We start from the raw sequence: 25,182 nt of genomic DNA on the forward strand, positions 1-25,182 counted from the left end.
CACTTGCCCCACTTCATTCCCCAGAACTAGATCCAGCACTGCTTCTTTCCTTGTTGGGCTGGAGACTACTGATCAAGAAAGTTCTCTTGTAGATATTTCTGGAACTCCTCCTCCTCTTTGCCCTTTACACTGTTACTATCAGTTTATATTGGGATAATTGAAGTCCCCCATTATCACTACTCTATAGTTCTTGCATTTTTCTGTAATTTACCTGCAAAATTTTTCCTCTATCTCCTTTCTACTATTTGGTGGCCTATAGTATACACCCAGTAATATAATAGCTCCTCTATTGTTCCTTAATTCTAAACAAATAGATTCTTTGACCCCTCAACTATATCATCCCTTTCCATTGCTGTAATAGTTTCTTTGATCAATACTGCACCACCCCAATCCTTTCTTACCTTCCCTATCTTTCCTAAATACCTTGTAGCCAGGAATATTAAGTAGCCAATCCTCCCCTTTTTTGAGCCAGGTTATTGCCACTATATTATAGTCCCATGTGACGACTTGTACCTGCACCTCACCAACCTTACATACCATGCTACGTGCATTTATGCATATGCACTCCAAACTCGTCTTCGACTGCCTTGCATTTGTCCCGTTTGATCCCTCTTATTTCTGAACAATTCTTTACTCTAATGCTATTTGTCTCCCCCAGTCCTCGGTGCACCTTATTTTTCCTCTCTGTTGTTTCATCCTGGTGCCCATCCCCCTGCCAAATTTCATTTGGATTTTGACTTGTGCAGAGTTCACTTGTATTGGGGCACTTTTTTGTAGCAGAATGATTGGGTATACATAATGTTTGAGGTCAAGTAGATGATATTTTGTATGGGGTTTGGTTTGTGAATTTGTTGGGAACATGTATTCAAAATACTTGTGCTAGAATTACTTTGATTTTTAATTGAAATGGTTGACTATTAGATGTTGGATTTGCATTCTTTGGTGTAGATCTAGTGCATCTGGTAACTCTTCAACCTTGAGCTCATGATCAAGGCTCTCTTTTCAAGGCCTGCCTGACAGTTCTCTTCCACCTGTTGCATAGCAACTCCTCTTCTGAGAGCATATTTGTGCAGCACACTACACAAACTTTTCAGGGCTGTACTGAAACACAGCCCAGACCAATCTGGACAGCAAAATCTTAATTTTAGCATTTTTATTATAATTTAGTCCTCTTAATTCAAAGCTGGTTAATTTAAATTATCTGAATATTCAATTTTGCTATGTCATTTATGTTGCCTGATTTAACTGGATAATTCATTTTAATAACAAAAAATGACTTTGAATTATTAAGAGTATACTGCATATGTTCTACTTATAGCCTTGTGGAACCATATGCCTCATTTTCTGTTGCAATTTTTGAATTCACACTGTTGTCATGAGGCATGGCTAGAGAAGGTATCCTTGGTTGCCCAGGATCCATCCATTTAGGGCAGAAATACCTTGAAATAACAGTGAGACTCTAGTTGCCACAGAATAAATGCATCATGGCAGTTTCCAAAATACCCGATATCCACCTACATGATGTCGTTATGATGGTCTAATACATCCTGGATACTGATTCAACAGAACACTTTTCTAATCATTTAAGGAGATAGTTGGTAACATTTGATGTGGGTCCAGGCAGATGTGGTGATGGATGGCTAAACTAGTTGTGCACCAGATATACCGAAGTATACATTCCTTGGACTTGAGGGAGTGAAGATAGGGGCCATACTGGGGGAACGATCAGAATGGGAGAGAGAAAATGTTTTTCTGGTGAAAAGGGCACCAAAAAGGTGGAGGAGCAGGAGTGGTTAAATGAAAGTCTAAAGGCTAGGCAGTTGGGGGTTAGAAAGTGCAGACTTGGGGAAACTTTGTTCCAGGGCCAGACACAGAAGGAAGTGGGGTTGGGAAGGGTGGGGGGGGTTTGGTTGGTGAGATACACAAGGAGTGATCGAGGATGGCAGATCCATCCCATCTTAGAGGGGGTTTGAAGGTCTGATGCTGCCTTCCTGGTGAATTGTATGCAGCTTACTCCTCAGACATGTCCAAGTAACAGTGGCATTGTCTGTACACCTGCCTATGTGGGTAGCTGCGGTTGGTCTCTGCTGATGCCTATCGAACTCCTCTTCATCCTCCCTTAGGGTTAATAGAATTTCTAAAGGAATGCCCGTCCAATGCAGACAGGACTATTTCTAGACAGAGACCAACTCTTCAGAACAGTTGGTCCAGATACAGAAAAACAACTTTGAAAGCAGGATTAAACTCAGGTCTGTTGTAAAGCCAATGAAAAGTCCAAAAAGACAGGAATAAATAATCCTATAGTCAAAAAAACCCTGTCAATTGCAATAGCAGCTTTAACAAATTCTGGCCTGCACTCCAGGAAGTTGGGTTGCAAGTGTACCTGTTTGATACAAGAGCACCACAATGAGGTTGTGCTACTGGAAGAAACTAATGGAAATGAAGGTGGGGCTTCACTGCTCCAGATTTTTCATCAGTTTTACAACTTAAATGAGGCTCACAGCTTGGAGTAGCAAGAGCCTCTTCATCCCCAGTGCTAACTGATCAGAAATTATTGGGTGGCATATTCCTGGTGCTAAGGCTGTGCCCACAATTTTCCAGCTGTCATTGGTAACACACTTGCCTTTTGAGTCAGATGATTGTGGGTTCAAGTCCCATTGCAGAGACTTGAGTACATATTCCAGGCTGACAGTCCAGTGCCGTTTTGAGGAAGTGCTGCACTGTCAGAGTTGCCTTCTTACGGGTGAGACCTTAAACCAAGGCCCTGTTTATTCTCTCAGGTGAATACAAAAGAGCCCTCAGCATTATTCCAAGAGCAGGGGAGTTCTCCCAGTGTCCTGGCCAATATTCATCCCTCAACCAATAACACCCCCAAAAACAGAATATTTGTTTGTTTATCTAATTTCTGTTTGTGGGATCCTGCTGTGTGCAATTTGGCTGCCACATTTCCTACATTGCAACAGGGATATGGTTAAAAATATTTCATTGGCTGTGAAGCACTTTGGGACGTCCTTGAGTTGTGCAAGACACCATAATGCACCCATTAGAACTAGAAACACACTTGTGTCACCAATACATTGCAGCAGAAAATCATCACTTATGTGTCTAAAATATTTAAACGAAGAATGATTTTCTGTTTGTAGAGGTGGCAATCTTATTTGTCTCTGTGAATTCCAAATTTGTGAGAATGTTAATAAGGTCAAAATAACTAATTAAATTGACATCACTAGTTTATATGAAGATGGAATAAATTTCTATGCACTTAACTAGCCAAACTGGTCCTGTAAGTAATATCAAAATATCAGTAACATTTAAAAATAAAATGGATGTTGTCACCTCAGTCATTTGAAAGATAAGCATTCCACCATAAGTACTCATTTCCTTATGTTTTTCAAATGCCTACTTCCTGTAAAGACTTCAACACATTATTCCCTACTCTTCAATTATACAATTATTTTCTAATTTTGAACTGCAATACCCTTTCAGATAATAGAAATGAACTATAGTCTTTCTTCCTCACCCCATCCTGTAAAATATCTTTTGCAAGTGCAGAGTACAGCTTTTTAAAAAAAAAATCAAAAGCAAAGTTGATCCTTTAGCTCTGCATTGGGTCCAACCCTCTCATTTACATTCCAACAGAACTTGAGTCTGGAGCGGTGAGCTGCGCAGGCACCAATGAGGAATGCTGGTGCTACCAAAATATATGTAGGTGCAGGTACGCTGTATTTGTAGGTGTAAGTTAGAAGCTCTGGTTAGTCATTTTTCTATTTGAGAATGATAGATTCAAGGTAAATTACCCCTTTGTGTATACCATACCCTACAGATCTAAAAGCTAGCCTTATTGATTCTAGGGAAACCAAGTGCTTAGCATACAGGTAAAAATGTTATGACATTGCAGATAGGCAGTGCCGGAAGTGATCTCCCACTCTATATAAAATCCTAGGACTTGCACCATAGCACAAGTTCATTTCAACCTGAAGTTAAACTGAAATTGACAAATTACTAGTTCCAAAACCTACACCTGGTCCTCAGGGAGTAGGTAAATGGCATTGTGGTGTGTGGAGGATGCAACAGGTGTATAAACTCTGCACATTGGGGTTGATGCTATCTGATTAGGTTATTGCAAATAATTTTGACAAACAAGATCATTGAATATTGGTCAGGAGAGAACTTGCAGTTAGATCAACAAATTTACTGCTAGGGTCCCAGACGAATTCTCCGTCAATTCCTGATAGATTCGCCAAGATCGGAATATGTAAGTAGTTTCCAATAAGTTACAAAGTGTCAACCAAAGTCTTTATGACTCAGAGAGGAGAGCATGAGGAATCCTATGAAAGTTGCTTGCTGCATTCTGTGAGAAATCTAGAGTAAGGCTCCACTGTGATTATTGGTCCCTGCAGCAAACATGTTGAGGCTTTGCTTGAACTAAAGAGGGCTACAAGGTTGATTCCTGAATTTGAGCATTTTAATGGAAAAATAGTCTATTCTGGGGATTTACTCTCTTGAAGAGAAGAATGAAGCAAAACTTGATAGAAGTCTAATACTTTCATAGGTAGAGATTTTTATCCCAGGGCACAAGATTTGAGAACTAAAAGACACAGTTTAATGTTAAGGGAGTCAAAAGAAAATGGCAATTTTAAAAACAGGATGATACAGAACTGAAAGCCATGGCAAATTATAAAAAAGGATTGGATGAATTCCTTTCTGGCTTTTATCCCAGAATCTCAGTAAGGAAACCAATGAGTGATTTGAAAGGGTCGACTAGATGGACCAGCAGTCGTCTTCTGCCCAAAATATGACTATGTTTTCAAATGCTTCCATATATTTGGAACTTTAGTCTAGCGACTTGCCCTTAGGACAGTTCATAACTATCTTCTCCTCCATCCCCCCCCCCCTACTTTCTGTCTTCTAGTGAATCTTTATTCCAATCACCAGTGGACTGATAGGGAAAGTCTTGATCACTTACCTGTGGATGTACCAGCTGTTGAAGTCTAGTGTGCCCCACCCCTTCCGTTGGAGGAAAACCGATCAACTGGAATGCCATGAAATCTGACAACCTTCCATGGAGGATTTCACCTGCGCCTGAATTCTACTTAGTAACTGTTGAGGGAAATCACCCATACTGAGAACGGGGAAGTACATAAGAACAGGAGTAGGCCTTTCAGCCCCTCGAGCCTATTCCGCCATTCATTGAGATTATAGCTGATCTGTATCCGAACTCCATCCACCCACCTTGGCTCCATATTCCTCAATACCCTTGGCTAGCAAAAAAAAAATCTATCGATCTCTGATTTAAAATTATTAATTGAGTTAGCATCTGCTGCTTTTTGTGGGAGAAACTTTCACACTTCTACCCCACTTTGCGTTAAGAACGGTTTCCTAACTTCGTTCCTGAATGGCCTGGCTCGGATTTTAAGGTTATGTCCCCTTGTCCTAGACTCCCCACCAACAGAAAAAGTTTCTCTCTATCCACCCTATCAAAATCCTAAAAACCTCAATCAAATCACCCCTTAACCTTCTATATTCCTGGGTATACAAACTTAGTTTATGTAACCTCTCCTCAAAATCTAATTCTTGGGGCTCTTAACATTCTGTTGAATCTGCACTGCACTCCTTCCAAGGCCAATATATCCTTTCTAAGGTGCAGTACCCATAACTGTACACAGTACTCCAGATGTAGTCCAACCAGGGCTTTGTATAGCTGTAGCAAACTTTCCTCCCCTTTATATAGTTGTAAAGGCTAACATTCCATTACCTTTTTGATTATTTTTTGTACCTGACTACTACATTTTAGTGATCTGTGTACATGGACCCCTAAATCTCTTTGGACCTCCAATGTTCCTAGCTTTTCACTATTTAAAAAAATACTCGGATCTATCCTTTCTTGGTCCAAAATGGATGACCTCACACTTACCTGCGTTGAAATTCATCCGCCAGAGTTTTGCCCACTCACATTGGGTCAGAAATTGCTCCCGAAATAACGGAGGAGCTCAATAGTGCTCTCAGTTTTTGGTGGCGAATTGAAGTTTCCGTGTTTGCATATGCGCAGTAAAATACGGAAATCGTGAACTTGCTCCTAGTGGTTTGCCGGCGATATGACAGCTTCGAATTAAAGGGACATCGCACGCTGCAATCAGAGAAATCATTGAAAAAGCGCCAACTTGCTTATCTGCCCAGCTGGAAAGTAACTAATTATGTCACCAAGCAGGTACGCTTAAAAATACCGGGTCTAAACTAAGTTTTAACAGTGTGGTTAGTCTTAATTTTTAGTTGTTTGGCAGTCATTAACTTTTAAAAATGTGGAGTCTCATATTACTCATTTTAATAGTTTTTGGTCATTACAATTTTTTTTTAAAAATTAATATTTTTTTACTTTTCCCTTCTGTCTCTAATTTAATTCAATTTTTTTTTGGCTTTTTATAAAAAAAATTAAATTTTTTATTTGCAATGTCATACAGAATACTAACTTTAAATGAATGAAGTCTGCTTGCCTGCTTGAGCAATGATGCCTGAATATGTGGGTGTGACTTCTCTTCCTGACAGATTTTGTGGGCATGTCTTCTCCTCACAGACGTTTCCAGCCGCGCAGCAACTCACGCTGCTCAGAGGCTGGGTTGATAGCGTACGTCTTGTTTAAAATTCAAATGCAAGCAATTCTACGCCACAGAACCCGCAGTATTTTCGTTAACTAAATTTGCAGGAGTTGCGGTGAGCGTTGCCTCGCCACTCTGCGCAATTTCTGGCCCACTGTCTCTTTGTAATTTTATGCTCCCATGTACACCACTTACTATGCCACCAATCTTTGTTTCATCAGCAAACTTGGATATATTGCTCTCTATTGTCTTATCTAAGTCATTAATAAATAGAGTGAATAGTTGAGGCCCCAGCACACATCCTTGTGGGACACCACTAATCACTTCCTTCTAATTAGAGTACATACCCATTTATCCCTACTCTCAGTCTTCTACGGCCTAACCAATCTCCTAACTAGGTCAATAATTTGCCTTCAATTCCATGAGCTTTAATTTTAGCTAACAGTCTCTTAAGTGGGATCTTATCAAATGCCTTCTGGAAGTCCATATAAACAACATCATAGACATTACCCTGTCTACAACTTTAGTTACTTCCTCAAAAAATTCAATTAGGTTTGTTAGAAATGTTTGTTACAAATCCACGTTGGCTCTCTCGAAATAGCTCAAGTAAATTGTGATCTAATGCATATCATCGTAAGAAAGATGCTAGCTTAGTATCAGTTTGTTCAAATGCACCTTCTGTTTATAGACCAATCTCAGGGGGGCACTGTCAGAGAATAGGATACCAGTGGTGACCACATCTGCACCATTAGGGACTGACAGTAGATGAGATAATTCCCTAATGACATTGTTGGTGGTTTCAGTCTTCTGCTTGGAGGCCCCTTTTAGCTTGGTTTTACATTGGTTTACTTGTACTTTTCAATTTAGTATACTGTATTCGCTGCTCACCATGCGGTCTCCTCTACACTTGATAGACCGAACGCAGATTGGGTGATCGCTTTGCTGAACACCTCCGCTCTGTCCACAAGCGTGACCCTGACCTTCCAGTCACTTGCAATTTTAATTCCCCATCCCATTCTTACTCCGACCTCTCTGTCCTCGGCCTCTTACACTGTTCCAACGCAAGCTCGACGAACAGCACCTCATCTTTCATTTGGGCACTTTACAACCTTCCGGACTCAACATTGATTTCAATAACTTCAGATCATAACCACTACTCCCACTTTTTCCAGACAAGTACCAAGAATGGTTCTGCTGTCACCATTCATAGCTACTCGAGACCAATCTTGTGTTTCTTTACTTGTCCTATTACCACCCTCCTTGCCTTGCACCATCATTCCTTTTGTCATTTAATCACTCTTGCCCTCCACCCCATCACAGACCTTCCCTTTTGTTCTTTCCTCCCCTCCCCCTTTCACTGCCTCTGTACTTGCTTAAAAAATTAACTCTTAATTCCAGTTCTGACGAAAGGTCTTCGACCTAAAACATTAATCCTGTTTCTTTCTCCACAGATGCTGCCTGACTTGTTGAGCTTTTCCAGCATTTTCTGTTTTTATTTCAGATTTCCAGCATCCGCAGTATTTGGTTTTGATTTACATTGATTCATATGGGTGTCCAAATGGCACAGTGTTTAGCAGTTTGCGAAGCCTCACTGACACCTTTCTGAGTGTGACCAGAATCTTTTTGTTGGGAAATCTCTGGGCCAGGTTGACTCCTGTATTGCTGGCCCAAAAGTCTCATCTTTGGAGACATTCAATGTGTTTTGTCTTGGCCTTACGTAATACACGCTAGTGATCAAACCGATGTGTTCTTGACATCAACTGGTATCACTATGTTACCGAAGTGCCTTGCTGCCACATCTCTGGTACTAAGCGATAGCAAAGGGTCCTCAGTATTGCCAAGTTCATTGCACCGATAGGTGAGGGAGCTTCCTGGACATTGCTTGGTGCTGCTGAATGTTCATAGAAATCCAATAGTAGAAGCCAGATACATTGAGATCAGCAACTTCCAACTCACAGTTGATATCTTTCTTATGCCTTTTTTTTCTAAGAACCCAAGGCATATGTATGTAGGCTGCAGTGCCATATTTTGGGAACAAACATTTTATGCATCAGTTGTATCCATTAACAATAATGAAAGCACTATTGCATTCTATTTGAAAACTTTGGATAGGATTAGTGTGGACGTATTTTCCAAACTGAAGCACTTATTTCCTTTGACGCAATTACATGAGTCAGTATTGGTGAGTGTACCACCTCAACAGCCCAATAGGAGCACACTCTCTCTACTGAGTGTAAATTCAAATGTTATGCTTCAGTCCACTTTATTCATGCTCCATGTGCTTGTTTTTGCCTATTTTTCAAAAGGGCTGCACAGAAAGAATGTGGTTGTTTGATGGTTGTTGCCATATGGCCTGAGCAGAGCCTTCTTGGCCTCTGAGCCTATAGGCAGGTCAACAGCATTTTCTTTTTTGTTTTATTCACGTGCATATTCTGATAAGAACATTACTGCATTTGTTGATAGCCCTTAATGGAGTTTGTCAGCCAGTGTTGATTGGTACACCTCCTCGATTCCGAGGAAAAACACAGACTGACCAGTTGGAAGCACAACACTTTTAAGATTTCACGGACAACCGAATGTAATCTACAAGTGGTGCAACATGCAGAGACTAGTTTCAAATTAGAATGTAAAATAAATTCCAGAATGGGTAACTTTGTATTTGCTTCTATGTCTGTTTTATACCATGCACATTTTCTACTGAAAACCTGACACTGGTAAGGGCCCAATTTTTATAGCAATAATTCATTAACTACTAATATTAGAATGAACATGTGGAGCACTAAAAATTCAAAGTATCCATTTTATTGAAGGTACAATCCATGACAAGGGATAAGTCTGCTTTGTGCTACTACATTGGTACTGTTCAAATTTCCCCCAGGAGAATCTAATGGACAAGTGCTGGGAAAAAAAACCCTAAAACTTTCATACTTAATAACATGATTTTTTTTTAAAGTGAAGACTAAAATCAGTGGAATAAAAATTTACAGTACAGTATCATGAAAAGCAGTTTAGAAGAAAAATACAACCAATTGTTTTTGCAAAGTAAAGCAGGAGACGTCAAATGAAACCAATACAAAATTATGGCCAAAAAATACTATATTTGTAACCAGCAAGATCATTTGGGGCATTAATATACAACTAGTTTTTTTCAAAAACTATTTCCCTTCCCCAAACAATGACAATACATGCATTTAAGTGACAATTTAAAAACAGCAAATATGATTTTTTAAATATTGCATGTTAAAATTATCTAACAAGAATTAAATATACAAGTCCTACCAGAGTTTTCACCACATTGGCATTTAAAGGAATCTGGCACTACAAGAAAGTGACCATGGCACAAACTGTGTTTTTGGATCTCATCAAGTCTACGTTATCTTCAGAATTGAGTCAGCAGCCATGACACCATTCATGATTTTCAATTAAAATATTTAAATTCTTAAGAGCTTTTATTATCTCCTCTGGCAATGCCAACAAGCTGAAATCCCAGAAAGACCAACTGACAGAGCAGTGGAAAAAAATGATGGCAGGTCTTTGGTAGGCCAAGTTAACGTACTGTGTAGGTATACTCTGTTCAAATAGAAAAGTTTAGATGTTACAACAGTAGACCAAGCAGCTGGCCATCCTCATAACTTTACATACTGCATGCCTAACTTCATTTATTTGTTCGCTGTTGGTAACATGAACTGGTAAATGGTAAGTAGCTGCTTGATTTGGCTCTACTTCATACTGACAGTATAAATAACGTCTTTATCCTTTCATAGCAATTAATTACACTGCATTGGTCCCTCCGGTGCATTACCGGTAGTGTAAAATCTGACATCTAACTTTCAAATTGTAACAACCAACACAGCACATATATTTCAGCAAAGTCAAGAGGTTATCTATTGTCTCAGGCTTCGGTTTTGAGGCACAAAGTTCTTGACTCCACCTCCATAAGGCATGAAACACAAATTTCAGATGTATTTACTGGTAATTCATACATTCTGTATAATATAAACTGTAACCAATTATATCAGAAACATCACAGATACACGTAATCAGCATATGGCATTCCCCAGAATAAGATTGCTGCTTTCTTTCTCGCATGAAGCTGTGAAGAAATGCTGAAGCCAGTTTCTTGTCTACTTCATGGGCCGAGTCATTTGATTAAACTTTGCATACAAAGTTCTTTCTGGGAAAGTAGGGACTTAGATTTTATGAAAAGGAATTCTCTGATCAGAAACCTATGTGGCGATATATATTAATCAGACTATCACACTGCATGATAATTATCTTCACTTCTAAAATGACATTTTTTAGACCCCCTAGCTGAGAAATAAACTGGCAAAAATTTACATTCTCTTTTTAAAAAAAGTAAATAACATTATTCAAAATGTGAATTAGCTATAAGACATAGAATACAATTACATAGATACATATCAATACAGCACATTCAATCTGCCAAAATTATCACAAAGCCAATATGGATGTGTGCGCGCATGTGTGTACATATATATAATATATATATACGTATTCACACAAAATGATTACAGCATTCATAATTACACTATACCTACAGCCAGGTTTTACAAATTATAGGAGTTTTGTCCATGGGAGTACAAATGCATGTTAGGTGGAGGGGCAGGATTTAAGGGAGACAATCACTGACCATTAACTTTGGTACTCCATAGAAATAAAAGAAAGCTACTATTCTGAAGCAGAAAACCATGCACAAAGACATCCCACCTTTGACAATGGACAGTACAGATAATATTAAATTAGCTAACTGACCGATGACCTATCTGTAGTTTCTGTGCTATCAGTTCAAAGAGCAAAACAATTGAAAACTAGTAAGTTAAAGGAATACAGTGGCATCCATTCAAATTTCTGCTCTTCAAACAGTCATAATTTTTTTAAAGCCCCGGAACCAGACTTTGAAAAGCACGTCTACGGTAGGATGAAAGTAATTATACAGGTTCATTTTCCAGGAAGTTATGGCAAAATGAAAACCATTTTGGTTTAAACTTAAGGATCTGACAAGATTTTATCAAAACATGATTACAGTACCTTTTAACATATGTGTAAAAAAGTTAAGATACAAAATTGGTCATGGACACTGATCAGCTTATGTTAAAGAATAATACATAGCTAATGGCAAATAGTACACAATGTGAAAGAGCACCAGTTTTTTCTCACTTATTTTGGCATATGTCCATCAAAACTGCTTTTAGGAGAACCTAGGAGCCGATGCTATAATGTTATTTGCTTACCATTCATCTTCTGCTCAAGTTCAGTTACTGTGATACGAGCCACATTATTTTAGGCATTTTGAGCAAAGCAATTTTTATCTACTAAAATTAAAAAATGGCAAAACAACTGCCATGAGTGGCAATATTAAGACTCTCACTAAAAGCCAAAAATGTAAAATTTAAAAATAACACTGGAGCAAAGTAAGTATGTCAATGATGTCTCCAGCCACAGTTCTAAGCAGAGATTGCAAAAATCAGCAAATGTAGTGTACATGACATTTCGTTTGGCATCTTTCAGTAAAACAAGTCTAGTAATAGCAATAGAGTGGCACATAATAAATAGAAATGGAACCCCATATACTGTTTTACAAGTACACAACATTCTCAATATTGTACTCTTACCTACATCTATCCATGTTTTGGGGAATCCAAGTATGGCAACATTTAAAGATGAGTCATGATGGCAATCAGCTATTGCTTAATGAGCTCCCATCTTTATAGCTTAAGATGAAGACACATTGTTTGGTATGAAACTTGATGTTTAAATTATGCATATCAATAATTTAAAAATCACAGTACCAATACTTTTCATCCCTCAGGAAAAAATAGTACAATAATACCACTGACAGCTTAGTTTCTGCCAAACAAAACATTACCATATTCACTGTGTACCACAGAGTGTCGAGAGGAACAGATCACAAAAAAAAGGACATTGTACCTCAAATATTCGTTTGGGGAGGAAGAAAAGGAAGGGGTGTGCTTAGAGAAGCAAAAAACCCTACCTTCTGAGTGCAGAAATGGGAATTTACAGCGAAAATTGAAAAATTTTACATGAAGTCAAAGTTTTGCCTAAAAAGTGGACTGCTGCTGCAAAGGTATGTCAGCATCTTTTGCCCCATTTTTGTTTAAATAAAATCATAATATTTACTAAAACTCTGTGGAAGCACAGAGTCCAGGATGGCAATAAATTAGCATTATGCAAATCATTTTCACAGATAATACAGTTGCTCTTATTTTTTCTCCAGGTCAGTCAATATACTAGACCAGGTTATATTCTTTCAGGTTTAATTGTAGGATCGTGTCCTTGACAGCAGCAAAGACAAACCGTATATTCTCTGTATCTGTGGCACATGTGAAGTGAGAGTAGATAATTTTGTCACTATCAGGATTCAGGTCCACAAACATCTTCAAAATAAACTCCCTTGCTGCTTGTGCATCTCGCTGTGGTCCTGTTAATGAGATAATTTGATAGGGCACATGGTTAGTTAATTAAATGTTTCTCATACAATCTTAATGTCTCCTCATGGAGATGTTACAAAGGCTGTGGAACAGCTAGAACTTTAGATAATTAAAAGCTGTGCATACTGTTCATGTTTCCAAATTAACAATCAGAGCTTTTAAATGATTTGAATGTACCTCATCAGTGTTTCTACACATGAATAAGCAAACTATTGAAACAATCTACAAACCCACCCATAAGATGGTTTCTACATAGTGCTTCAATTCATGTTTTCAGCGACAATGGCTGCTGACTAGAGCACATAACCTATGGTGACAATCCAGTACAGTATTGAGGGAGTGCTGCACAGAGGTACCATCCTTTGGATGAGACATGAAACTAAAGTCCTGTTTACCAGTTCCTTTAGTTCAGGTGGATGTTATAGATCTCATGGCACTATATAAAGAAGGGGTGTTCTCCGAGTATGCTGGTCAACATTTTCCCCCTCAACCAACTGTATCAAAAGCAATAGACTAATTGATCATTCATAAGGCCACAAAGGAAAATTGAATCCTTAGTTTTGTGTCTAGAGGCATGGAATAAAAAAGCAAGGAGATAATGTTAGAACTTGTACAGTAGTTAGCCCACAATTGGGCATATTGTAGGCAGTTTTTGGCATGTAATTATAGGAAGGATATAAATGCAATGGAAACAGTGCAATGTAGAAAAGCACCGAGATGTTACCAGGGATGAGGCATTACAATTGTGAAGGGAGACTTGAGAGATTTTTTTTATATACTAGAACCGAGGAGGTGACCTGATCGATGTCTTCAAGATTTTGAAGGGTTATGATAAATTGTGATAGATTGCTTCCACTGGTTGGTGAGATTGTAACGAGGGAGTGGGATATTTAGGATAATCACAAAAAGAAATAAATGGGGCGGTTACATAAAAAATTCTTCACCTAAGGGGTGGTTAGAATTTGGGATTCTCAGCTGCAAATCATTGTTGAAGCAGAGTCTATGGAATATTTTAAGGGGAATTAAAAAGTTGCTTCAGAAGAAGGAATATTGAAGGATTTGGGAAGCAAGTAGGACAGTGGGATCAAACGATGTGATTCATGGAGAAAAACATTGGTCAGACATGATGAACCAACTGCCCTGTTCTATGCAGTGATGTTCTATCATTCCATTATCTTGCCATTTTTCGGATCCTGATGTATGCAAATAGTAACTCATTGTACGTTAAATGCTTTGAAACATTTTAGAAATGTGGTAAAGCATTCTATAAATCCATAATACAAGGGCTAAATTGATTCTTCCAGCCATTTTTAAATATGTAGATACCACCTATGATCAACTGCTGACCCTGGTTGTAAACTCTAGTTAGAACACAAAAATGCAGTTGTGAAAAGTGGTTCTGGGTGTTATTTACTACAGATATAGATAGAAATATAGAGAGAAATACATTTACTGTCATGCCAATTTTTAAGTTGTTGCCCTTATCAGAAGAGTAAACTGCTGAAGTAAAAGTAATCTCTTGAACTGTATATATATATATATATATATATAAAACAACTATCCAATAACATGTCAGTGTTTCTACACACTCATATGATTTCCAGTATTCCCATTTTTGACAAAAACTAAATAGCAAGAAGCCACTCATAAGGTTTGGTGTAAATACCATAAAGTCTTTTCAAGTTATTGAGGTAATAACTATTCTAGAACAGGCTTTTCAAGTTCAGTACTGGCCATTCCTAGCATAGTTATTTATTAAAAGAATCCCAAACATGGTGACATATTTGCTTACCATGTACAAGTAAAAAGTTAAAATTATTGAGGTAACTCCTCAACGTTCAGATGCCCAATTAGACAAATGAATACGTCTCAACATTACAATTCTCAAAGCAATTTAAGAGCTGGCATTCATTATTTTTTTCAAAAATGTCTATTTTTGTCAAATTCAATGCACCGTTAATGAAATTGTGGAAATGCAAATGTGTGAAAAGTGATTCTCGAGAATGTGATTTTATTGCTATAATGATACAAAAAAATCCAATCATGGCACACCAGGATTGATAGTTCAACACTTTAACACTAAACGAGTCAATTGATCAGCACGAACATTTGTAAGTTCATAATACAGCTGTATGCAATTGTAGAAAATTACCAGTGAGAAAGTCACATTTTAATGATCAGGCCCTGTAAATCCTGGTGAACTCTTGTTATGGAGTATTTCAGGCACATTATTGGTGCCAGAGAATAGCCCTAACATATAGCAAGGTGGAGACAAGCATGGGAGTATGTGACAGAGGGAGAATTCTGTGTCAACCATTAGAGGGACCTTGTCTGAAGTTTTATAAATAAAACGGACAGCATAGAAAAAAGAAATCTTTTTGATGTACAGCTGAAGTAAAGTAACATTTCTTCATTAGTGACCTGAAAATCAGGAATGTTAGCCCCTTAGTACCTTTCAATTTGCCAACTAATTTAGTGAAATATATTTTTTGAAACATAAAAATCTGTTATATTATTGGGTTGGTTATAAGAGGGGCAAGGAGATGTTTCTTGCTGGCATACCGAGGGGAGTGCATCTACCTCTCAGGACCAGAAAGGTCAACTACAAGTCACATTGACGGATGCATATTTGGAAACAGAAAAATATAGAAACCAGCAATTTGTTGCAATCCTTACTGCTGTGAGCTTGGATTGACCAAATTGCAGTAAACTACTGGAGTAGCTGAAGATCTGAAATTGTTGAGAATGACATAAGCAAAGGATAGCCTGCAACGAGAAGTTCAACCCCAGATTGCTGCATATTCCAACATTAGATTTGACTTGGCATACAGGATGGATTAATGCTGGAAGGTGATTGAGAAGTTATACCATTCCATGTGACAGAAGAGATATGAAACACAAAGTTCATTCAAGCATTGGAATCCAAGGTTGTCTTCTGAGAGCTGAAGAAGTGATTTACTGGCCTCTGATGAAAAAGGACATAGAGATGTACATATCTAGGTGTGAGTTTCAAGTAAACCAGCAGAAGGAACCAATTATTAACCACCAAATACTAAAAAGGCCCCATATTAACAAAGAGTGTGATCTGTTTGAGGAATGGATAGCTAAGATAAAAGCTCATTTAGCACGCCATAGCATTGCAAATGAGTTCATATCAGTCAATGGACAATGATTTAACTCAAGCAAACTCCATGAATTTGCACAATAAGTTCAGACATATCACTAGGTCACCAATGTATCCAAGTCAAATAGCAAAGACAGAATACTGTTAAAATTGCAAAGGCACTCCTGGGAAAAGCACACCAAGTCCAGCACAAACCCTTGCCTCACTCGTATTGACTGGTACGATACACAGACACTGGACAGCTTAACAGATCAAGACTATTTGCCAACTAATTCACCCCTCCCTATAACAATCCCACAGAAGCTGGTGAATGATGTAAAAGAGAAATTATACCTCAGAAAAATCTAAAATCAGCCTGGTTATACAATAAAGAGCTCGATAAGCTTGGAGTTTTTTTTTATTATTCGTTCATGGGATGTGGGCGTCGCTGGTGAGGCCGGCATTTATTGCCCATCCCTAATTGCCCTTGAGAAGGTGGTGGTGAGTCGCCTTTTTGAACCGCTGCAGTCAGTGTGGTGACGATTCTCCCATAGTGCTGTTAGGAAGGGAGTTCCAGGATTTTGACCCAGCGACGATGAAGGAACGGCGATATATTTCCAAGTCGGGATGGTGTGTGACTTGGAGGGGAACGTGCAGGTGTTGTTCCCATGTGCCTGCTGCTAGATGTTAGAATTCAACCAACAGGAAAAGGCAAATAGATATAAGCGCAAGTGCAAATGGATATCAGATCCTACAATGCAGGGATTGAAAATGGGACAGTCTTTAGAAGAAACCAGCGGCACATGAAGAGACTTGATAATCCGTTTATACACTCAAATAGAAGTGGACTTACCCAATCAGTCTACAGTAAACAAACCACCACAATGGAACAAAAGAAAAGACTATGACTGGTAGTCAGCAAAACAATGAACCATCACAACAACTGCCATTTGGCCCCTCAAGGAAAATGTTTCAATCATAAGTAACAAACCGACTACCCTAAACAAGGAGTGGTACAGTAATGCAAAAAGACATGCAACAGTGATTTTATCTATCTGTAACTTTCTTTGAACTGTTAATTCTGGAAGCTTTATAGTGGGTATAGATTTTATAGTTGTTGATTTAGTAATGTAATACTAAATTACATAATAATGGAAATGTTTGGATATCAATGTAATTTTGTCTCAATAGGAAGTTCTCTGACAGTGGAAATGGGTGAATATTAAAACAGCACATTTTTAAGCTATGAAATCTCTCTCATTTGTTGGTGACTGACTTTAATAATACATGCTATACAGTTCGTGCTAAACCACTCTTACGTTAATGATGAAATCTGATTGTAATTGAGCACCCTATAACTCCTGTTTTTAGTGGTAGTTGGTTGAAGAATGAATGTTAGCCAAGTTCTTCTTTCTGATCTTTTGAATCATATGACAGGATCTTTAACATCCACCTGAACCACCAGAATAGACAGATGGGGCCTCAGTTTAACATCTCACCCAAAGGACAGCACTTCTGACAATGAAGCACACCCTCAGCACTGCATTGGAGTGTCAGCCAAGGTGAGATGCTCAAATCTAGGAATGGAGATTGAACCAGTCTTCTGGCTCAGAATTATTAATAATAAAACCAACTGCACCAGTCATGCACCTAAGTGAACTGACAATCACTTAGGTGCATGACTGGCTCACAAAAAAAAATTAATGATGGAACACCAGAGGTGCCTATGGCATCTCTTACTTAGATTCCCACTATACATTAGTAACGAGAAGAATAATTGTGAGAATATAACCATTAATGGGAACATTGAACCAGGAATAGGCCATTTGGCCCCTCGAGCCTGTTCCACCATTCAACGAGATCATGGCTGATCTGCGACCTAACTCCATATATCCGCCTTAACCAAAGGTATTAAGGGATATGGGGCTAACAATAATCTATCAATCTCAGATTCAAAATTAACAATTGAGCTAGCATCAACTGCCATTTGTAGAAGGGAGTTCCAAACTTTGCTTGTAGAAGTGTTTCCTAACTTCACGCTCGAAAGAACTGGCCCTAATTTTTAGGCTTGTCCCCGAGTCCTAGACTCCCCAACCAGCGGCAATAGTTTCTCTAATCAGTTCCCCTTAATATCTTGAAAACGTCGATCAAATCGTCACTTAACTTTTAAATTCCAGGGAATATAGCTCTTGTTTGTATAATCTTTCCTCGTAATTTAACCCTTGGAGTCCAGGTATCATTCTAGTAAATCTACACTACACTCCCTCCAAGGCCAATATATCCTTCCTAAGGTGCAGCGCCCAGGATGGAACACAGTACTCCAGGTGTGGTCTAACCAGGGATTTGTATAGCTGTAGCATAACTTCTACCTCTTTGTATTATAGTCCTCTAGATATAAAGGCCAGCATTCCATTAGCCTTTTTGATTAATTTCTGTACTTGTCCATGACACTTTAATGATCTATGCACATGGACCCCTAAGTCACTTTGGACCTCCACTGTTTCTAGCTTTTCACTATTTAGAAAGTACTCTGATCTATCCTTTTTAGGTCCAAAGTGCATGACCTCACACTTGCCTACATTGAAATCCATTTGCCACATTTTTCCCCATTCACTTAATCCATTAATATCTCTGTAATGTTATGCTTCCATCTACACTGCTTACAATGCTGCCTATCTTTGTGTCATCGGCAAATTTGAATATGTGGCTTTCTATCGCGTCATCTAAGTCGTTAATAAATACAGTGAATAGTTGAGGCCCCAACATCCCTATGGGACACCACTAGTCACATCCTGCCAATTTGAGTACCTGCCCATTATCTCTACTCTCTGTCTCTTGCCGCTCAGCCAATTTCCTAACCAGGTCAATAATTTGCCCTTAATTCCATGAGCTTCAACTTTAGCTAAGTCTCTTTTGGGGGACTTTATCAAATGCCTTTTGGAAGCCCATATAAACAACATCCATAGACATTCATCTGCCCACTACTTTAGTCACCTCTTCAAAAAAATTCAATCAGGTTCGTCAGGCATGACCTACTCTTTATAAATCCATGCAGCTCTCTCTGATCAGCTGGAAATTTTCAAGGTATTCAGTCACTCTATCCTTAATTATAGACTCCAGTAATTTACCAACAGATTTTAGGCTGGTTTCCCTCTCTGACCTTTCTTAAATAGCAGAGTGAACATGTGCAATTTTCCAATCTAAAGGAACGGTTTCTGAATCGAAAGAACTTTGGAAGATTATAGTTAAGGCACCTGCAATGTGCTCACCTACTCCATTTAGAACCCGGAGATGGAAACCATCTGGTCCTGGGAATTTGTCACTCTTTAGTGCCATTATTTTCTTCATTACTGTTAATTTGTTGACGTTAATTATGGTGAGTCCCTGTCCCTGATTCAAAATTAGTTTCCTTGGGGAGTCTAGCATGCTATCCTCTTCCTCTGCTATAAATACGGATGCAACATAATCAGTTGACATGTCTGCCATTTCCTTATTTTCATTTATAATATCACCATTATCAGTTTTAAAGGGTCCACATTGCTCTTGACCATCCTCTTTTACCTAATATAATTGTAACATTTTTTTTGTGTTAACCATTAATGGGTAACCATGTTAATTTTCCCTATATCTTATTAATTAAAAGAGCTGGCAGTTTGTGTGTATTTCAATTTTGTATATTTGCATATTTCTGTCGCTTTTTCAGTGTGTTACTGCCACCTGCAGGGTAAACTGTTCTGGATTGCTTTCCATTTTCAAAGCAGCATACCTAACTCCCCAGCCAAGCAACATTTCAACAAATTCTTTGCACATATCACAGGAAAATTACAAAAAACGTATAATTTTTGCCGATATTCTTATTGATACATTATTCCGATTAAATTCATGTCTGAATCTCAACAATGATTAACTTTTCCACATTCAGGACAGGCCCTTGCCCATGGTACTGAATATTAAGTTGTTTAGCACAGTTTCGCATTTGTCATTCATTAGGAGTCTAATATCTTTACGCCAAATACAGATATTGTTTTGATTAACAGGTTGAACAGATCTGATAGATAAATGTAATTATGAAGATTACCTTTGCCTCCATTATTATTTTTTATTATTCATTCATGGGATGTGGGCGTCGCTGGCAAGGTCAGCATTTATTGCCCATCCCAAATTGCCCTTGAGAAGGTGGTGGTGAGCCGCTGACTTGAACCGCTGCAGTCCGTGTAAAGATTCTCCCACATAGGTAGGGAGTTCCAGGATTTTGACCCAGTGACAATGAAGGAACAGCGATATATTCCCAAGTCAGGATGGTGTATGACTTGGAGGGGAACGTGCAGGTGGTCGTGTTCCCACGTGCCTGCTGCCCTTGTTCTTCTAGGTGGTAGAGGTCGCAGGTGTGGGAGGTGCTGCCGAAGAAGCCTTGGCGAATTGCTGCAGTGCATCTTGTAGATGGTACACACTGCAGCCACAGTGCGCCGGGGGTGGAGGGAGTGAATGTTTAAGGTGGTGGATGGGATGCCAATCAAGCGGCTGCTTTGTCCTGGATGGTGTCGAGCTTCTTGAGTGTTGTTGGAGCTGCACTCATCCAAGCAAGTGGACAGTATTCCATCACACTCCTGACTTGTACCTTGTAGATGGTGGAAAGGCTTTGGGGAGTCAGGAGGTGAGTCACTCGCCACTGAATACCCAGCCTCTGACCTGCTTTTGTAGCCACAGTATTTATGTGGCTGGTCCAGTTAAGTTTTTGATCAATGGTGACTCCCAGGATGTTGATGGTGGGGGATTCGGCAATGGTAATGCCGTTGAATGTCAAGGGAAGGTGGTTAGAACTCTCTCTTGTTGGAGATGGTCATTGCCTGGCACGAATATTGCTTGCCACTTATCAGCTCAAGCCTGGATGTTGTCCAGGTCTTGCTGCATGCGGGCACAGACTGCTTCATTATCTGAATGGAACTGGACACTGTCCAATCATCAGCAGACATCCCCACTTCTGACCTTATGATGGAGGGAAGGTCATTGATGAAGCAGCTGAAGATGGTTGGGCCTAGGACACTGCCCTGAGGAACTCCTGCAATGATGTCCTGGGGCTGAGATGATTGGCCTCCAACAACCACTACCATCTTCCTTTGTGCTAGGTATGACTGCAGCCAGTGGAGAGTTTTCCCCCGATTCCCATTGACTTCAATTTTACTAGGGCTCCTTGATGCCACACTCAGTCCAAGGGCAGTTACTCTCACCTCACCTCTGGAATTCAGCTCTTTTGTCCATGTTTGGACCAAGGCTGTAACAAGGTCTGGAGCCGAGTGGTCCTGGAGGAACCAAACTAAGCATCAGTGAGCAGGTTATTGGTGAGTAAGTGCCGCTTGATAGCACTGTCGACGACACCTTCCATCACTTTGCTGATGATTGAGAGTAGACTGATGGGGCGGTAATTGGCTGGATTGGATTTGTCCTGCCTTTTGTGGACAGGACATTCCTCAGCAACTTTCCACTTTGTCGGGTGGATGCCAGTGTTGTAGCTGTACTGGAACAGCTTGGCTAGAGGCGCAGCTAGTTCTGGAGCACAAGTCTTCAGCACTACAGCTGGAATGTTGTCGGAGCCCATAGCCTTTTCTGTGTCAGTTGCACTCAGCCGTTTCTTGATATCACATGGGGTGAATCGAATTGGCTGAAGGCTGGCTTCTGTGATGGTCGGGATCTTGGGAGGAGGCAGAAATGGATCATCCACTCGGTATTTCTGGCTGAAGATGGTTGCAAACGCTTCAGTCTTGACTTTTGCACTCACATGCTGGGCTCTGCCCAAATTGAGGATGGGGATGTTCATGGAGCCTCCTCCTTAATTGTCCACCACCATTCCCGACTGGATGTGGCAGGACTGCAGAGCTTTGATCTGATCTGTTGGTTGTGGAATCACTTAGCTCTGTCTATAGCATGTTGCTTCCACAGTTCAGCATGCATGTCCTGTGTTGTAGCTTCACCAGGTTGGCACCTCATTTTTAGGTATGCCTGATGCTGCTCCTGGCATGCTCTTCTACACTCCTCATTGAACCAGGGTTGATCCCCTGGCTTGATAGTAATGGTAGAGTGAGGGATATATCAGGCCATGAGTTTACAGATTGTGCTGGAATGCAATTCTGCTGCTGCTGATGGCCCAAAGCACCTCATGGATGCCCAGTTTTGAGCTGCTGGATCTGTTCTGAATCTATCAGATTTAGTACGGTGCTAGTGCCACACATGATGGATGGTATCCTCGGTGTGAAGACGGGCATCGTCTCCACAAGGACTGTGCGGTGGTCACTCCTACCAATACTGTCACGGACAGATGTATCTGCGACAGGTAGATTGGTGAGGACGAGGTCAAGTAGGTTTTACCCTCATGTTGGTTCTCTCACCATCTGCCGCAGGCCCAGTCTGGCAGTTATGTCCTTCAGGACTCGGCCAGTCGTGGTGCTACAGAGCCACTCTTGGTGATGGACATTGAAGTTCCCCACCCAGAGTATATTCTGCGCCCTTCCTACCCTCAGTGCTTCCTCCAAGTGGTGCTCAACATGGAGGAGGACTGATTCATCAGCTGAGGGAGGGTGGTAGGTGGTAATCAACAGGAGGTCTCCTTGTCCATGTTTGACCTAATGCTATGAGACTTCATGGGGTTCGGAGTCAATATTGAGGACTCCCAGGGCCACTCCCTCCTACTACAACAAAATATTATATAAATTAACCTACAATTTGGTTACGAAACATCAGAAACATAATCAAAGGAGCAGCAATAGGCCATACGTCCCCTAAGCCTACTCCACCATTCAAAATGATCATGGCTGATCGTCAACCTCAACTCCAGTTTCCCGCCCGATCCCCATATCCCTTGATTCCCCAGGAGTCTAAAAATCTATCTATCTCAGCCTTGAACATACTCAACGGCTCAGCATCCACAGCTCTCTGGGGTAGAGAATTCCAAAGATTCACAACCCGCTGAGTGAAGTAGTTCCTCCTCTTCTCAGTCCTAAATGGCTGACCTTTTATCCTGCGACCATGCCCCCTAGTTCTAGGCTGACCAGCCAGGGGAAACAATCTCTCAGCATCTACCCTGTCAACCCCCTCAGAATCTTATATGTTTCAATGAAATCACCTCTCATTCTTCTAAACTTCAGAGCAGAGAGGCCCATTCTACTCAATCTCTCCTCATAGGACAATCCTCACATCCCAGGAATTAATCTAGTGAAAGTCCATTGCACCGCCTCCAAGGCATGTATATCCTTCCCTAGATAAGGAGACCAAAACTGTACACAGTACTCCAGATGAGGTCTCAACAAAGCCCTGCACAATTGTAGTAAGATTTCCTTACTCTTGTACTCCAACCCCCTTGCAATAAAGGCCAACATGCCATTTGCCTTCCTAATTGCTTGCTGGACCTGCATGCTAACTTTGTGTTTCTTGTACAAGAACACCCAAGTCTCTCTGGACACTAATATTTAATAGTTTCTCATCATTTAAAAAAATATTCTGTTTTTCTGTTCTTCCTACCAAAGTGAATAATCTCACATTTCTGCCATCTTCTTGCCCACTCACTTAACCTCTCTATATCCCTTTGCAGACTCTTTGTGTCCTCCTCACAGCTTACTTTCCCACCTAGCTTTGTATCGTCAGCAAACTTGGATACATTACACTCAGTCTCTTCATCTAAGTCATTAATATAGATTGTAAATAGCTGAGGCCCAAGCACTGATTCTTGTGGCACCCCACTAGTTACAGTCGGCCAACCTGTTTATCCCTACTCTATGTTTTCTGTCCGTTAACCAATCCTCTATCCATGTGAATATATTACCCCCAACCCCATGAGCGCTTACCTTGTGTAACAACCTTTTATGTGGCACCTTATTGATTGCTTTTCGAAAAGCCAAATATATTAGATCCACTGGTTCCCCTTTATCTACCCAGCTCATTACATCCTCAAAAAACTCGAATAAATTTGTCAAACACGATTTCCCTTTCATAAAACAGTGTTGACTCTGCCTAATCATATGATGTTTTAAGTGCCCTGTTACCACTTCCTTAATAATGGATTCCATTATATTCATAATTCATTCAAAAACATTCATAACAAGGACATTGGTAGCAATTCAATTCCAGTTCTCGCCAATAGACTACACTTGGGAGAGCTTGCCACAGAAATTTAATCAGAAGACAACTGAGACGTTGCATAACTTGCAGATATTTCTGCGTAACTGAAATTAAGCTGGTGACAAGCAGTAGTATAATTAAGTGTTACATGTCATCAACAACAACGTATGAATGTGAAAACTGGACATTCAGTATAGAGGTAAGACGACTGGAGGTATTGGAGTTATGGTGCTGCAGCTGCATGAAAATTGGCTGGACAAGAATGACTAATGAGAGATTACATAAGTTAGTACAAGAAGAGAGAAGTAATGATGCCAATTATGGCGAGCATTGTCTAGCTGAGTGGGACTGCCCTCTGCTGGTTCCACTCTTACATATCCAGTCATGGCCAGAGAATCTCCTACGATGGCTACCCTCCACCACCCCCCACCCCGCACCCTAACCCCTGGAGTGCTAAGGATCAATCCTTGACCCCCTATTTCTCATCTGCATGCTGCCCCTCGGTGACATCATCCAAAGATATGACCTCAGGTTCCATATGAGCACTGATGACACCCAGCTCTATCTCACCACCACCTCTCTCGACCCCTCCACTACTTTTGTTATCAGGCTGATATCCAGTCCTTGCTGAGCTACAATTTCCTCCAATTAAACAGTGGGAAGACCGAAGCCATTGTCTTTAGCCCAGCTACAAACTTCGTTCCCTTGCCACCGATTCCATCCCCCTTTCCTGGCCATTGTCTGAGGCTGAACCAGATTGTTTGCAACCTCGCCATCCTATTTGACCCTGAGCTGAGCTTCTGACCCCATTCCCTCCATCATAAAGACCGCCTACTTCCACCTCCGTAACAACGTCCGTCTCCGCCCCGCCTCAGCTTATCTGCTGTTGAAACCCTCATCAATGCTT

The 25,182-nt window shown here is 40.1% G+C and overlaps 1 protein-coding gene across 2 annotated transcripts in view; it reads right to left on the reverse strand.

Annotated features, from left to right (window-relative positions):
• LOC137321013 (guanine nucleotide-binding protein G(q) subunit alpha-like) overlaps positions 1–25,182 on the reverse strand; it is a 200,773-nt gene that overhangs the window by 12,044 nt on the left and 163,547 nt on the right. Inside the window, exon 7 of one of the 2 annotated variants that reach the window (XM_067983115.1) lies at positions 9,380–13,053. The exons of the other annotated variant lie outside the window; for it this stretch is intronic. Within the exon in view, the coding sequence (XP_067839216.1) occupies positions 12,863–13,053 (191 nt within the window). The 3' untranslated portion in view covers positions 9,380–12,862. Of the gene's footprint in view, positions 1–9,379; positions 13,054–25,182 lie in introns of those variants that run through there. 2 annotated transcript variants of the gene reach the window in all.

The sequence above is a fragment of the Heptranchias perlo genome, chromosome 4 (assembly GCF_035084215.1).
Source record: "Heptranchias perlo isolate sHepPer1 chromosome 4, sHepPer1.hap1, whole genome shotgun sequence".
NCBI lineage: Eukaryota > Metazoa > Chordata > Chondrichthyes > Hexanchiformes > Hexanchidae > Heptranchias > Heptranchias perlo.